This window comes from Condylostylus longicornis, unplaced genomic scaffold (assembly GCF_029603195.1).
Source record: "Condylostylus longicornis isolate FDR11 unplaced genomic scaffold, ASM2960319v2 ptg000008l, whole genome shotgun sequence".
NCBI lineage: Eukaryota > Metazoa > Arthropoda > Insecta > Diptera > Dolichopodidae > Condylostylus > Condylostylus longicornis.
Window position 1 is genome coordinate 6,281 of NW_026577977.1, and position 17,233 is coordinate 23,513.

The following is a 17,233-nucleotide window of genomic DNA, read 5'->3' on the forward strand; positions in this document are numbered from 1 at the left end:
TCGTGCAAAATTTTAAAAAATTTTCAATTTTTTGACGAGGTAGGGGGTCGTGCAAAATTTTAAAAAATTTCCAACTTTTTGACAAGGTCACTTTGCAACTTTTTGACTTTTAAAAAATTTTCAATTTTTTGACAAGGTCCGAGGTAGAGGGTCGTGCAAAATTTTAAAATATTTTAAATTTTTTGACAAGGTAGGGGGTCGTGCAAAATTTTAAAAAATTTTCAATTTTTTGACGAGGTAGGGGGTCGTGAAAAATTTTAAAAAATTTGCAACTTTTTGACAAGGTCACTTTGCAACTTTTTGACTTTTAAAAAATTTTCAATTTTTTGACAAGGTCCGAGGTAGGGGGTCGTTCAAAATTTTGAAATATTTTCAATTTTTTGACAAGGTAGGGGGTCGTGCAAAATTTTAAAAAATTTTAAATTTTTTGACAAGGTAGGTGGTCGTGCAAAATTTTAAAATATTTTAAATTTTTTGACAAGGTAGGGGGTCGTGCAAAATTTTAAAAAATTTCCAATTTAAAAAAATTTTCAATTTTTTGACAAATTAGGCGGTCGTGCAAAATTTTAAAAAATTTTCAATTTTTTGACAAGGTCGGTATAATTTGGGTGCAGGGTATAAGACAATCGGCTTATACCGACTCAAACGTTTTTATTTGCTTTAATAATAAATCGTAAACCAAGATGGATGAAAATTTAAATTCCAAAATTATTATAATAGTGTGAAATTAGTTTTCTTTTTGTTGGTGATATATATGCATCAGACTCTTAAGTATACATACATATATTACAAGCTAATTTTAAAGGTCGTTAAAAATACATGCATGAATACATCAGAATTTAAATGAAGTTCCAAAGTCCAAATTTATATCTCTTCACTTTTATAAAATATTTTTTTAGTTACACAATGATATTAAACAAAAATTACTTGGATGAAATTCTATGCTTGATTCCGTTTTTTAACTATAATATGTGGTTAGAACAATATAAGAAATTTCCAGGTATGATGAAAAAAGTCTTGTATTTTTATAGTTTTTGGTAACAGTAATTAATTTTTAATTTATTTTTAATTAAAATTCAATAAAATAAATAAAAAATTAAAATAAAAATATGTTGACAAAGACTAATGACATTAACATTAACAGAAAAACAAGCAAACCCAAAATAAAGAAAAAAAACTTGGTATTTTTAATGAATTGTTTTTTTTTATATTTGGTCTGAAAGGAATTTAACGTAATGTGTATATGTATGTGCACTATAATAAAGTACACTATTCGTTCATTAAAGAATGCATGTTAAATTGTAATAGTTAAAAATGTTAAACTCTTTTATTAGATCAAAAATTAGTTGTTCTAATATAAAAGAAAATATTTGGTGATCAGATTCAGTTTGACAGAATGATAACATAAATAACAGAAATACAGAATTTGGTCAGTAATGCATTTTTAAATCTGGTTAAAAAAATTTAAATAAATTTTTTTAAGCTTTATTTAAGTACCGTTCGTAACTTTAATATGAAAAAATGTTAGATTATATTTCATGTATTTCAACAAATTTTCTGGGTAAATTATACGAAGCGGGAAAGTTGCGTCTAATCTATATACATACATATATCAGAAGGTTAAAAAATTGTTTAAATTACTTATTTTAATAGAATACATAACGTATATTTAATAACTGTTTTCAACTTACTCATTTAAAAATTTTTCAATTTTATCGTATAGTATAAAGCGAGATTGCCTATGATATAAAATATCCACAATTTGTAAAGGGTCATAATGATATTTCCTGATGTCACGTTTCTTACGTTTACCAAAAACAGGAATTATAATATGATTTTTTTTAAACTTATTATGATATCCTTCAGTATATTTTCTATTGTTGTTGTCAATATAATTTTTATTCCATTTAAAATTATTATAATCTGAATTGAAGTTTTGATTTGATGAAAATATTTGATTTATTCCACTATAAAAGAAAAAAATTTTTATTAGCTTTATATTAAATATCACAAATATTTATTGGATATTGCATGTATTAATTTCTGAAAGTATAGGGAGTCTTTATTTGGACAAAACTTTGAACTAAACCATTTCCAGGTTTGATTTGAAACATTGTTTATTCATTGTTAAAAAATTCACAAAAATCCTTAAATTTAAAAATTTTTGGTAAAAATATTGCATATAAAATTATTGTACTCGTATTGTATGTTTCCTTTGAAAATAGTTTTATTTTTGAGAAATATTCAAAAGCAAATGAGAAATAATTTTTCAATATTTTTTATTGTCAGTTCAATAAATTTACAAATAGAATGAAGAGTATTAGACTAATAACAATGATGTTCTTAAAGTTTCATTGTAATGGCATTTGAATGTGTACGACAAAGAAGTTGCTCTAACATCAATAATTTGTCATATGTGTACAATAGTATTTACATATAAAATTTACAGAATATAAAATTCTATAAATCTGTGTACTTTATTCTTTTGAATCAAAATTTCTTTGAAGTATTCAACTTTATATCACATTAAAGTTAATTTTTGATTTCTATTCGATCAAAATCTATTCGTTTTTGTATCAATCGAAATTTAATATAGTCTCGGTTAAAAATTTTGATAAGGATTAAAAAATATTTTTTTTTTATAAACTATAGATATGACAATGACATATAAGTAGTTATATAAATTTATGTTAAATATTTGAATGTAGAAATAGTTTTGGAAATGGTGAAAGGATTCATATAAAAGAAATCTACAAATTAAAATTTTGAAATGGGAATATTTCATATTCCAAAGAATGAAATATTTCTGAAGAAGAAAGAGTATAAATGTCCATTTGAGTTAAAGAGAATTAAATGAAATTTGAGATTTTCCAATGTATTCATGTAAAGCCCATATTATATATACGATCAACATACACATATATGCACAAGTTGTTAATAATATGGCTTATTCTACACGAACATAAAAGTTTTTAGTACACACTGCTCCTTCTGTTAAAGATTACGTTCAATTTAAAAAAATTAAAAACGATTATATGAAAAAATTTGATTTTATCGCGAAAACCTTGATATGGTGTTCCTGGTGGGAAAACTTGTTGCAATTAATTAAATTAAGAAAAGCGATTTTTGTTTGAACGTAGTTATCATTGTTCAAATTGAATTTTAAGAAAGTTAAAATTAAATTTTAGTGCTTTAAAAAATATTAATATTAAATTTTAATTTTTTTTTTCTTAAAAAATGTTAATTTTTTGTGCTAAGTATGAAAATTTAAAAAAAAATTTTTAATAATAATTTTTTGACTTACTTCGTTTTTGTGATTGTATTCCAGGATTCATTATCCCATTTACCATTAAAATTGTTAAATTTATATTTATTTTCATAATTATTGTTAAAAGGATTTTCCTTAAAATAATTATTATTTTTCATATTTTTCTGATAATATGAATATTTTAAAGGTGGATGAAAATTATTAAAATTTGTTGGTGATATATTTTCATTTCCTTTCAGATTTTCATTCGATTCCATTTGATTGTGATTAAATGTTTTATAATAATCATCATATCTATATATTGGATGAGTTTCATTATCACTTCTTTGAAGACCTAAAGTACCATTATTTAATTTATTAACAACATTTTCAATTATTTCACTTGGTGGATCACTTGGTAATGCCCATGCCAAAGCAACTGTTATACCAAGAATTAAATAATTATTATAATCGACAATTGGTACGATTCCATCCCAAACTTGAGTAAAAGAAAAAAAAAGTATGTATGTATGTAAAAATAAAATTATTAAATATTAAATCGCATAAATATAAAAATTTCCATATTTTTTTCCAAAATCAAAACTATATTCAAAATTGTAATTTTATTATTTATAAGTACATAAATTTTGTTTTTCCACCTCTCAAATGAGGAATTATGTATTTAATGAAGAAATTATTAATAATTATTAATTATATACACACACACATTTATATAATTATTTTCATTAATTATTTTAATAAAATATTTAAAAAAAAATTAATATAATACATACTGTACTTATAATAGATTATTTAAATTTATGTAAATTTATAATTGAATAATTTTAAATTTATAAATTTTAAGCTATAGTGAAATTTAATTATACGAGTAAACAATATAAATAAAATGGTGTATGGAAATTTTGATATTTATGGATATAATAATTAATTTTATTATACGCAAGTTTTGGTTTTATTAATTAAAAATTCGTTGCCGGAAAATTTGGAATCGCAACAGGTTGTTTGCAAATAGAATAGGAATAATTAAGATTTATTATAGGTTAATAAAAGTTTTTATAGCTTTTAATATATTAGTTTTTATTTATAATACATGGAATGTTTTATTATTTTGTAGAACAATTAATTTTATATTAAAAATTTTTTTTCAAAATATAACTCTCAAATTCTATGAAAGGGATCACTTTAGCAATTAAGCGAAAGGGTGTGTGTACGGTTCGTACTTTAAGTACTTCTACAAATATTTTTAAAAATATTTTGAAATAATTAATTTTCGCTGTGATGGAAATAGTACGATTTTTTATGTGTAAAATCTAAAACATCAATTATTTTAAAAGGAATAAAATGCAAGAAGATAATTAATTTATAATATTTAAAGATTTCATTTATCATAAACTTGAAATATTTATGATTTATATTAAAGAAAATTTAAAATTTTAAGTAGGTTAAAAATTAAAATTTAAGGCTTTGTGTTGGAGGCGATTTGTGTATTAACAACAGAGATTTGAACTCAACTAAATAGTGATGATTACTTATAATTTTGTTTTTCGTTATTAAAATTAATGAACGCTATTCTGTTAATTAGTTTCTAGTAGCATGAATTCAATTTTGTTGTCTTATAAAGAATATTGTGAATAATGATGTTGAAATATGAAATTAAATAAATTTTTCAAGTCAAATTTAAATACCGTGATTATAAAAATTTAAAAATTCAATCACAAACAATAATGGATCACATTTTAAAGTTTTAAAAATTTTGCAACTTTTCAATATGACAATAAAATTATATTAATTTTTATTTTATTAAATTAAAATTTTAAATTCGAATATAATTATTTTAATTTCTTTACATTTTGTAATTCATAAAATAAATTTTAATGAATTTATTTTTAATATATATTATATTTAAACTTATATAAATTTATTTTTATTATGTATCAGTAATTTCCTTGGAAAACACATATTTAATAATATGTGTTTAATGTCTTTTCTAATAATATAATTTGTGTAATGTAATGCTAATGTTTTCTTAATAAATACAATTTACCAATATGTTTTACACCCCCATCAGAAGATTGTTATATTTAAGAATTTAAATGTTTTCGAAAAAGAGTTGTTAAAGTCTAGAAAATTGATTTTTTGGAGATATTCGAGAATTTTAGAGTTTGTAACTTTTAAAACCATTTTATTATTTCGATTAAGGAAGACATTTGAGGAGTTCAGTTTGTCATTGGAAAATTTAATATTTTCTAAATTCTCATTTTACATTATTACAGTAAAGTAAACTAAAAAGAAAATTTAATTTTCGTGTATATTAATCTATATGTAAATAAATACGTAATGCTTGTATATATGTTAAAAAAAATATTAATATACATTTTGTCTAATTTTAAATTCCTTAATAGAATATATGAATTGAAAAATTATGTATGGGTAAAATATAAAAGAAAATATACATAATCGTTAAAAAAATTTACCTATACGTACCTATTTGAAATGAGCTTCCTTCCGGGAATGTTAAATAACGTCTACTTCTAGACAATATCCTTTCAGTATCAGCATTTTCCTTATTTTCTTCATATTCCTTTATAAAATCTTCTTCATCTTTTTGTCCTGCTTCTTCATCATTATGATAATGATATTTTAAGTAAACATCCTTAAACATACTACTATGCTCTAGAACATTATAACTAACTTTCGTAATAGGTTTATATTCATTATTAAGAATATTGATGTCATTATTAACATTAGATGATTGTATATTGTGAATATTATCAGTGATAGGATGATGAAAAGTTGAAAATTTTTTGTTAGAATAAGAATGTTTTTCGATACCAATGAACTCTTCAAAATTTCTATTTTGTTTTTCATTTATTTTATGATTAATATTTTCATTTAATTTAAAAATTTCATTTTGATAAAATTTACTATCATCATTACTATTATAGTTTTGTTTTATTGAATTTTCTTGTAATGAACTATTTTGAATCATAGTATTTTTAGTATAATTATTATAGTTTTTTATAATTTTATCATTGTGTAAATATTTTCTGGTAATTTTTTCATTATTTATTTTATGATAGTGATTATTTATAATATCATGATTATCAAAACTATCAGTAGATGGAGAAATAAAATTATTATCGTTATCATTTATGTTTTCGTTGTTATTGTTGTTAGAAATGTCAAAATAATCGATGGTGTGAAAATTTTCGCTATTCGTATCATCATTATTATTGGAATAATCATTTTCATTGTCATTTCGGTTATTAAATGACATTATCAAAATTAACATAATTAGAATGAAGAAGAAAATTAACCAAAACATCCAATGCCAAATGGTTGCCGATTTTAATAATAATGTTCTTCTTGTTTTTGATGATATTTTTGATATTGATAGTGATGACAATAATGGTGATGATGCTGATGATGATGATTTGGATATAGATGATCTCTTGAAATATAATTTTGAAACCATAGTGATGGTAATTTATCTAAAGGAATATAAATATATCAAAAGAAAAAATAAAGAAAATAAAGTAATTTTACAAAATTTATAAAAAGGATTTTACTTGGATTTCCTTTATTTTTGCGAGGAGGAGTGTTTTTTTTTAAAGAAAATTGATATTGCAGGTGGGTGTATTTTTCAAGAGTAATGAGAACTAATTTTTGTATATATGATTTCTATTATTTTTAAATAACAGCAAATATCCGTACAAACCTATATGTTCGACAATATGTGCAAAAAGTACAGTTTGCTAGATTTGCACAATTGAACAGGTTTATAATAAAATCTAAGTTTAATTTTGTTACATGTATTTGTAATAAAATAGTTGTAGTAACTGGTACTATATATAATAATTTTTTTTATTTAAAAAATTAAATCAATTTCATTTTAACTTTTAATATACCTTTTATTCTATTAAATTCAATATTTTTATGAACACTTAAACACTTAAAAAAAAATAAAAAAAAATTACAATATTGCAATTACATCTGCATAATTAAAAATATACTCCTAACGTTACTACAAATAATTTAAACTATTAAAATCCAATTCAGTTCATCTTTACTTAACACTCTTACAATAACACTAATGAAGCCCACTACATATTATTCTAAGACATTATACTACATATTATTCTGTAACTATGCAATGTAGAAATGTTCTATGTGGTATAGTTTTTTTTCTTCTTGGTTTAAAATATCTATTATATTATTCTATATTGAAAATCAATTGAAAAGTTTATTACCATTTAATGTTCTAATTAGCAACATTTTAAATGTGTTTACTTATTGTATACTTTAAAGTTTAATAAAAAAATGTAACAATACAGCAATACAATTGAATGAACAATTTGTTAATGGATGTTTAGTAGTAATTGTTTATTATTAAAAAAAATTGTACAATTATACTTAATTTTTATGTTTTACTTACATATATATATGTATACCTACATGAATTTATTTGTAATTATTAAATGGTTTTTAATAAAAAAGTAACACAAACTTAATAAAATGCAAACTATAGTTGTGTTGAAAACTTGTATATAATATTCTGTATGTTATTACTCTAGCTACTGTAGAATATATAGGGAATTTATGCAAATATGAAATTTATTATTATTCTATTATTACTATGCTATGACGATATGTAAATTTATGCCTCATCGGCAGAGTTATCCTGAATGTTTGAGAAGGCTGTAATATATTCATCCAAAAGGTTGGACAAACAGGGGAATGTGGTAATTATATGCCAATAGCAATCCTAAATTTAATTAGCGAAATCTATAAGAAAGCTATTAATAAACGAATTCGTAACTTTGTTGAATCAACAGTCGCTTTTGATAAAAATTAATATGGCTTCATAGAAGGAACTTATACTGATTCTGCAGCTTTAGATGAAGGTCATTATGTTTCGGTTATTTTTACTGATTTAATAAAGCATTATTTTTACAGATAAAATACAGCGTGCGAATCAATAATACTATAAGCGCTGAATTTTTTATAAACACTCTCTCTATAATAGGAGAATCTCTATAATAGGACCATTTATGTATTCCTTCAAGTTGTAATAAGGAATCAAAGTACATCAAAAAAAAAGGTAAAAAAAATATCAAAGTCTTATATGGATTTCATCATATGGAATATCATGAAATTATATTAAAAGCCGGATATAATGTAATATAAAGAGTGAAAAACATTTAACGTCTTGAAATCTGCAAAGATGAACATTAAAAATAGGATAAATATTTAAGCATTTGAAAGAGAGTATTATTCCAATTACTATGGCAATAAAAAGAGATATTAATCAGTTGTTGTATTTCGAGAAATGCAAATATGTTTTTAAAACAGCAAACAAAGGGATGAAATATGAAATTAAATTTCAATTCCAACAAGATAAGGGCATACAGTACATAATTATAATATTAGGCAGAGAATGCATTTAGTGGTACCTATAACAAGTACATTTATGAAGTTGGGAGGCCCAAACAAACAGTAATACATTACTGGATAATATCAAGATTTGTAAAAAAGTAAATTTGTTCAAAAGTAATGTAGCTTTTAGAAAAATTACTTTGTAAGATTAGTTTTAGTATAAATTTCTCATAAACAATAAATTATATATGAATTTTGTGAAATGAAAGAATAAATAAATATATAAATAAAATATTGTAAATAAATATTGTAAATTTGGGGTAAAATATTATTGGGTCGACGATATTATTTTATTCTTATTTAAAAAATTGAAAGCCAACAAAAGATTTCAGGAAGTATCAGTTTTAATAGATGATAATATCATGGCTATACTTTTAATATAGAACAGTGCTAATTCCAAATTCTATAAATTAAATCAGAAGTTTATTTTTATTCAATTTCTTCTCATATATATTAAAAATGCATACTATATAAATGAAAACATTAAAAAACAAAAAAATTATTTAAAATTTTTATTCAATCACAATAATTTATATAATAACATTTTATCCATATAAGTACATATATTTATATATACAAACATTCAGTACTTGTATTCATTCAGCCCAAACACTTGTAGGGCAAAGAGGATATTTTTCATTACAATCACCTTCATATGAATGCGCTTCATCATATATTTTATGTTTTTCTTGTTTAACTTTAAAAACTGGTTGTGGTAAAGTGAAAATAGCTCTTAAAATTTCTCGAAATATATCTACAGGTTCAGTATCATCTTCTCTCTGACCAATTTCACATAATGACTTTAAAATACATTCAGTTCCATTTTGTCCCAATCTGAAATTAAATATATTATGACATTATTATTGAAAATTAATATTTATGTGTATTTTATATTTATGCAGTTAAATTGTATGTATAGTATATAATATGTATGTATTTTTATATAATGTTTATTTTCATGTGGATGGGAATGTAAATTTTAATTTAATTTTTATATCCTTATAAAGTCCTTTATATATTAAAATGTAGTATGGAACACGAGTAAAATTGAATAATAATTTTTTATTTTTTTTTTTTCTGGTTTTTCTCATAATTTAATACTTACTGATCCAAAAATTTTTCAAGTTTCTCATATAGTTCCTGACGAGATGTACGATGATAATTTATATCTATGAGATCGTATTTATCATAACTTGGTATATCTGTGTCTCTTTTCTTACGTTTACCAAATATCGGAATGACGTATGGCTTGAATGAAGTTTTTTTATTTTTTTTCTTAAATTTTTTTCTTATTTTTTTATTATTAATATTGCCACCAGATGTCGTTGATGTAATTTTTTTATCTTTAAGAGAATTTATCGATGTTTTGTATGAATATTGATTATATTCAGTGTTAGCATTTTTCATATTTGATGAAATTCTGAAATAAAAGAAAAAAAAAATATTCAAAATAAAAATAAAAAAAAATTATAAAAAAAAATAGAGAATTTTTATTAATTTAACATTCACTTAAATTGATTAATGAAAATCATAAATTTTTATTCATGTCAAGAGGTTTTGTTAATTGAAAATGGTAGCTTTTTTATTTGCTATCGTTTTTTTTTTGTATTTTACTAAAAATAGAAATTTCTACAAAAAATTAACGAAACATAATTTCATATATGAATTTTGTTATAATAAATATTTCATTACAATAGGTGGGATATTAAGTAGCCATAATGGTTGTATACAAAATTTTATTTTTCAAAAATTATAAAATTTAAAATTAATTTTAGATAAACGTATAAAAATGTTTATATATGATGTAGAAATTCATAGTTGAAATTCATGAATTGTTCTTTGCTCTATACAGCGTAATATGCTTGTATGTAATGGTTGATATTTATTTTTAAAACCTCGAAGTTATTTTTTAGCAGAATGGTTGTTAGCAGAACCATATTTATTAGTAAGACTTAATTTTTTAATACAAGAATATTAGTATTAACTTCAAAAGCAAATTTCTGCAATTTTTTCAACTATATTGTCCAACCATATTGCTTTTACAATAGACCCATGGAAAATTCAATAAATAAATATTTAAATGTTATACTATATGATATTGATAATTTTAGACACGTTTTCATTGCACTAATTAAATCAGTTCATAATATTTCTATAATATAATTCCACTTTAATACCAAATACGAATCAAACTAACAAAGTTTTTGTCAAATCAAAATCAAGATCATTTAATTACTAGCTATATATATTTCTGAAATAAATTTTATGTTAATTATTATAACTTGGACAATTTATAAGAATATAAATATGTAATAATAATTATAACCATATTATAATTTTGATAAAAATTTCCTTCTATAATTAATTATTTTGTATTATTTTTTGTAGTTAGCATCAGTCCCCTCTTCCTTAACAATATATAATGTGTTACTGTCTATCAAATGCAACATATCAAATTTTTTATATTGTATGTCATCGATTTTTACATTTATATACAAAAGATATAAAAAAGATCCTGTGTATATTAAGGTATATATAACATAAAAATAGAAATACATAAAAAAATATATTTATATAATTATTATACATATACATATATACAAGTAAATAAATATAAATTTCATGTAATACCTGTTATATAGAGATGACAATATCATGGGATTATTATTTTTCCAAATAGGATTGTAATGATTATTATTATATGGCCCTAACCAATAGTTATGTCCTTGCCAATATCCATTTAATGTTGAATTTTTATAATATTCACTGTTTTTATATGGTGTTGATTTATTTAGTTTGGTTTTTTTTAAATAATTGTTGCTATTGGTATTAAAAATACGGTCGTTAAGAATGTTATCATCAATAGTATTAGAATAGTTTTTCCATTTGATACCATTATTATTATTATTTCTCCATATTAGTTCAGCCTGATGATGATGTTGATGTTGATTATTATATTCATTTATACTATTGCCATCTGTTATTATTGGATAATTTTTTTTTTTTTTGCATTATTATTATTGTTATTTTATTTTTCGATAATGATAGCAAAAATTATATATAAAAATACATGTATGTATGTGTGAAGGTGATTTATTTATCATTAATATGAAATTTACGTTTTCATATATATATATATATATATATTTTTTTTATATTTATTTATTTATATATGTACATATTTTCATTATTATTCTTACCATTTGTGTTCTTGTATCCTTGTTCATTTTCATATTTATTTTTTTGTTTTCTATTTAAATATTTATTTTTATCATCTGTATATTTGATGTTATTAATAGAATCTTTACGATTTGACAAAATGTCGGTTGTATTTTTTTGTGTACTAAAATGTTCGGAAATTTTTTCAAGATCATCAATTTGTTCACTAGGTGGTTTAATTGGTAATTGCCATGCAAGCGCAACTGTTAATCCATAAAGACCATAAAATTCATATCCTGGATAATAATAATAAGCACAAAATGCTAAAATAACAATAACAAAAAAAAAATTAAAAATTATATTTTATGATATATAGGAAATGTTAACATTTCACGAATTTTTTTTCTAATGTACTTATACATACATAATATACATAACTAGTTTGTTTATATTATGTTCTATTATTTATGTACAAGTTTTAGCAAGAAATTCATTTTTTTTTTGAAAATTACATTTTTTTTCAAAACACAAAGTTTTTAACTGAAAATTAAAGTGAAGTTTCATGCAACAATTTGCTGGATTTTAAGCGTAAGTCCAAATTATTTTAATAAAAAATCGTGAAGACTTTGATCTGGGATCCACCTTAACATAGAGAAGTACGGAAGACATATTACATATTACATATAATATGATCGATATTAATTTTCATATTTATTAAAAAAAACTGTTTTTATTATTACCACATTTTAAGAAGCATGGTTAAAATATTCAGTTGCAAGGAAATCCGTTTATTTGTTTTATAAATGTATAATCGGCTCATATTTCAGGTTCAGTTGCTGAGATCTGACTTACTCCTGTAGTTGATAACTACGTCGAAGAAAATTCATATTTAAATTTTCACAAAATCGGTTCAACCGAAATAGGCAGACAAACGAAGCGACACAGACAGAGATGTACATTTCCATAGAAAACACGACTTAGGAAATTTTAGTCCCGCCACATAACCGCAAAGGCGTTGAACGAATTTAACTTAAGAATTAAATTAAATTTTCTTAATTTCCACAACCCAACAATGAGTTGTCATTGTACTTACATAATTGTAGGGAACTGCCTTCTGGAAATATTAAATAATATCTTTTTCTTCGTGATTTTTTCTCATCTGATTTTGTATAATTAATTTTTATATCATCATTTTCTTCTTTACTATTTATATTTATAAATTTTACATTATTTTCATTATTATTTATACTTATATTCATTTTATTATCATTTTTAATAATATTTTGAGTGATTGAAATTTCATTTTCATTATTTTCACTTAAAATTTCATTATAATTTATGACATTTACACTTGATTCTGTCAATGTTAATTTATTTTTATTCTTAATTTTTGATGTTTTATTGAATTTATTAAATTTCTGTGAAATTTCATTATTCTCGTTCACAACATTTTCAATAAAATATACAAAAAATGTAATTGCTATAAAAGCAAATAATATTAATATAAAAAATATTATTTTTAAAAGAAAATAATTATGATGAGTCGATGACGAATTCATTTAAATTTTATTAAATTCCTATAAACTATTGTACTTTGTTAAATTAAATTAAAAATCAAAGAATAATTTTTTTCTAAAATTTGGAATTGGCAACTACATGTATGGGAAATAAAATAAAATTTATTATTAATTATTTTGTAATTTCTTATAAATTTTAATTTTTGTCTTTGTTATTGAAAAATATTTCTATTATAAATGAAATCTCCTTGACAATTAATTTAGAATCGAAAGACAAAGAAAATAGAACTAAAGAATAAAAAGAAAATTTTGTTCTAATATTAAATTAAAATTTTGTTCTAATATTTGTTAATTAAATTACCATTTTTATTTTTATTGGCTATAAATATTGCTTTTGGGTTTGTATGAGTCAGTGAAAACGATGAATATTGGTAGATTAATATCACTGACATTTTATGATTCAAAATTTCGTAAAAAACATAATTTTAGAAAAATTTATTTTTAGCACTTTTCCAAAAAAAATTTAAAAAAGTTTGGGTATAATCCGCCTGTTCGTCCGTCCGTGGACATATTTACCAAACTTTCATACCTTTGCAGATAAAATGGTCTTTAATATTTACCGTTATCTGAAATCCGTTTTTTTTCCATATTTTTGATATCATTTTTATTCTAACCTTTAGGTTTCTTATAAATTTCAGGTTCTCCTAAACCTCACGACTATTTCGGAGTCTCAAATTTTAGCACTTTTTACAACAACTTTTTATATTTTTTTTTTTTAAGCTTCAACTTTAGAATTTTTGGTTCCTCAAATTTCTAAAACTGCAACCTTTTCCAAATTTCTATATATGCAGAAAGATATTTATCGTTATCTTGCCATTAAACAAATATAATTATTAATTTTAACTCGCAATTAACCCTTCAAGTCGAGCAATACGTTTACGTCTTTTAAATTTTTTTTTGTTTTATTTCAAAAGTTGCACACCTAAAAGTATGCAATTTTTGAAATATATTCCTATAAGAATAAAAGTAATTTTAATCATGTAGTACATACATATATAGCATACATACATACATAGCATACATACATACATAGATTATTTTTAAAAGCAGTATTTTTACCTGTTGATGGGAAAAGTGCTACATTACAAACCATTGGTTTGACTCTACTTTATTTAAACTTAAATTTCTTTCAATTTCAGTATAGTTTTTTTTATTTTTAATTTTAATTCATTTACAATATTATTGAACTAGTATCATTCCTACAAGTTTTATTTTAAGTAAAGCGTATGGTCTCTGTTCCTATATGTATATTAAAAGAAATCTATCAATAATTATATTTCCAATTCCTCATTATATCTGAAGTGCATCTCAATAAATAAGTTTTATTAAAAATTCTTTTTGAAATGGCTTGAAATCAAAATTATATTGAGTTAGAGTTTCAATTTCGATTTTTAATTTAAATTTGAAAGGAATACTGTTATCTTTCTATGTGGTATTGTACATACACATATACATTTTTATATGTGTATTTCCATAAGTGTTATACTGTTTAAGTAAAAGTCCATTTATATTATAATTATTATTTGATCGCATATACACACATATATGAATATGAACGCGATAAATGAAAATTTATATTGTTATCATAGCAATTGTTACCATTATATCCTTTTTATTTAAAAACTTTCTTCAAAATCAGATCCTCTTTCATATTATACACATAAAATACTCGTATATACAATATTGTATAACGTCACACATGTACATGAACATGTGCACTTATATAATGTGCTGTTTTATTCTAGATTTTGGGTCAATTATTTTTAATTAATATTCAGGAAGGTCATAATATTTCAAAACAACTTAAATGGTGTAATTAAAAGCAAATACATATTCTTATACTTATATATGTATTATATGTATGGAGATAATGTATATACAAAATACCATCTCTTTCACAAAATATATACGCGAGTATACATACTTAAGTAGATAAGTATTTTTTAATTATGAAGAATATAAGTTAATATTTAAAAATTAAAAAGGATATCAGCCATTCATCAAAATGCAAAAAAAAAAAAATTATTATGTTTCAAATAACATTATATAACGCTTTATCATATACAAATATGTACCATGCATATGTAACACGTGCAAATGACTGTGAATTTAAATTGGTCAGAGAAAGTTACGCTTATAATATAAAAGCAATAAGCATCATATCTCTTAAGTTAACCTAGACAAGTAGGCAAATAATAATAATAATTTTAATGAAGTTTAAATATTTACTTCATAATATATTGTAATTATTTATTCATGGAATTCTTATAGATGTAATTGCTTTGCAAAAAAATTAAAAATGCAATGAATGCAAAAAAAAAAATAAATGAAAATTAGTGCGTACTCTAATGAACCAAATAGGAGATGTATAGAAGCTAAGACAATTTATAATGTTCAGCCATGTTCATTATGAAATTATTAAAATTTAATTAACCAATTAAGTCGTACAATTTTATTATTAACACGATTTTCTATAGAATGTTATTTGAGAAATATTTGTAAAAAACATACTATTCCTTTTGGAAAACCTAATCTTACTATAATTCTGATTTGAGCAGCACATGACTGCTAACGTTATAGTTTTAGTTTTATAAACATATACTTTTAGAATACGTTCGCAAATAACGAAGCTTTATATTAGTCTGGCGAAAATAATTCACGAGAGTGCTATTCCGCGAAAAGTGCTACACTTATGTACATAAATTTTACGCAATAGTCAATTGGTTTTCTTGCGAAATGGAAATATTTTGGGCTATAAACGTTTCCGAATCTTATAGGAGCTGAAACCTTTTGAATACAAATAAAATATTGCATTTATTTTATAAATTTAATTTGAAAATTCTTCAATTCTTTAAATTAAACCAAAAAATTATTTAGTAATTTTAAAGGGAAATAACAGTCACAAAAAAAAAAATAACAACTAAATATAAAAAAAATATTTGACTAAACAAAAGCAATACTGTTACAATTTCGTTAGAAAATTGTATACATAAATAATTTTCTTTTAGAAAATCTAGAATATCTAGGTGACCCATTAAAAGTGGAACGTTCATTTTTTTTCCACATAATATTTATATTAAAAAAAAGAAATGTTTATTTACTGTTCTTTAACGCTCATTTGTCGTTCTTTTTTTACTTGTATTTAGAAATTATATGTATAGATTTGAACGTGTATGTATGTATATTCAAGGATAATTATCATAAGCAGTGAATCGTGTATTCAGAAAAGGTGTTAATTACATTTATACATTAGAAATGTATTACAAAGAAAATTTTGTATGAGTATATTATCTTGCCATACCATTATACCATGCGTGCTATGCTACAAATATTATTCCATATATTATTTTTGATACTGAACACATTATTATGTACTTAAGTATTGTATGTATGTTAAATGGAAGTTTTTTTTTTTGTTTAGAATATGCCAGTAACTTTAACTGTCATTTATTTCAATGATATTTAATTTGAAGAGTACAATGAACTCAAAGATGAAAATTAAAAATTGTTATAGAATTTGAGTTAAAATATATTTATATATGTATGAATGTATATTTGTGTATACGAGTATTAATAATGATGAACTTTTTTATTAATGTGTTAATTAAATGAAATATGAAATGTAGTATTCTTTATATCGTATACATGCAATATATATTGAATTTTGAATACTATTCGAACTGTATGAGTGCCTACAATATTATTCCGTACTGAAGATTAACAATGAAAATAATAACTGAATAATTCATAGAAAAATTTATGATTAATTTTATTTATTTTAGCTCGTAATATA

General features: G+C 22.2%; 2 protein-coding genes across 2 annotated transcripts; both read right to left on the reverse strand.

The window, feature by feature from the left end:
* Window positions 1–1,687: 1,687 nt before the first annotated feature.
* Window positions 1,688–6,545, reverse strand: LOC129618512 (homeobox protein 2-like). The gene is made up of 4 exons (XM_055533308.1): window positions 6,380–6,545; window positions 5,753–6,109; window positions 3,591–3,746; window positions 1,688–1,923 (listed from the first exon to the last, which is right to left on the reverse strand). The coding sequence occupies exons 1-4, from the start codon at window positions 6,543–6,545 to the stop codon at window positions 1,688–1,690; spliced, it is 915 nt and encodes a 304-aa protein (XP_055389283.1).
* A 2,755-nt stretch (window positions 6,546–9,300) lies between these two features.
* LOC129618514 (uncharacterized) lies at window positions 9,301–10,111 on the reverse strand. Its single transcript, XM_055533309.1, has 2 exons — window positions 9,810–10,111; window positions 9,301–9,538 (listed from the first exon to the last, which is right to left on the reverse strand). Exons 1-2 carry the CDS (start codon window positions 10,109–10,111, stop codon window positions 9,301–9,303), a joined length of 540 nt encoding a protein of 179 aa, XP_055389284.1.
* Between the last annotated feature and the right edge of the window lie 7,122 nt (window positions 10,112–17,233).

Coding starts and splice junctions, on each gene's coding strand:
- LOC129618512 (XM_055533308.1), bottom strand. CDS start 6,545: ATGTCATTTAATAACCGAAATGACAATGAAAATGATTATTCCAATAAT. Junction 6,110..6,379: donor TATTTCTCCATCTACTGATA/GTTTTGATAATC, acceptor GAAATTTTGAAG/AGTTCATTGGTATCGAAAAA. Junction 1,924..3,590: donor TACTTTAGGTCTTCAAAGAA/GTGATAATGAAA, acceptor ACTTCAATTCAG/ATTATAATAATTTTAAATGG.
- LOC129618514 (XM_055533309.1), bottom strand. CDS start 10,111: ATGAAAAATGCTAACACTGAATATAATCAATATTCATACAAAACATCG. Junction 9,539..9,809: donor CTTGAAAAATTTTTGGATCA/GTAAGTATTAAA, acceptor ATTTAATTTCAG/ATTGGGACAAAATGGAACTG.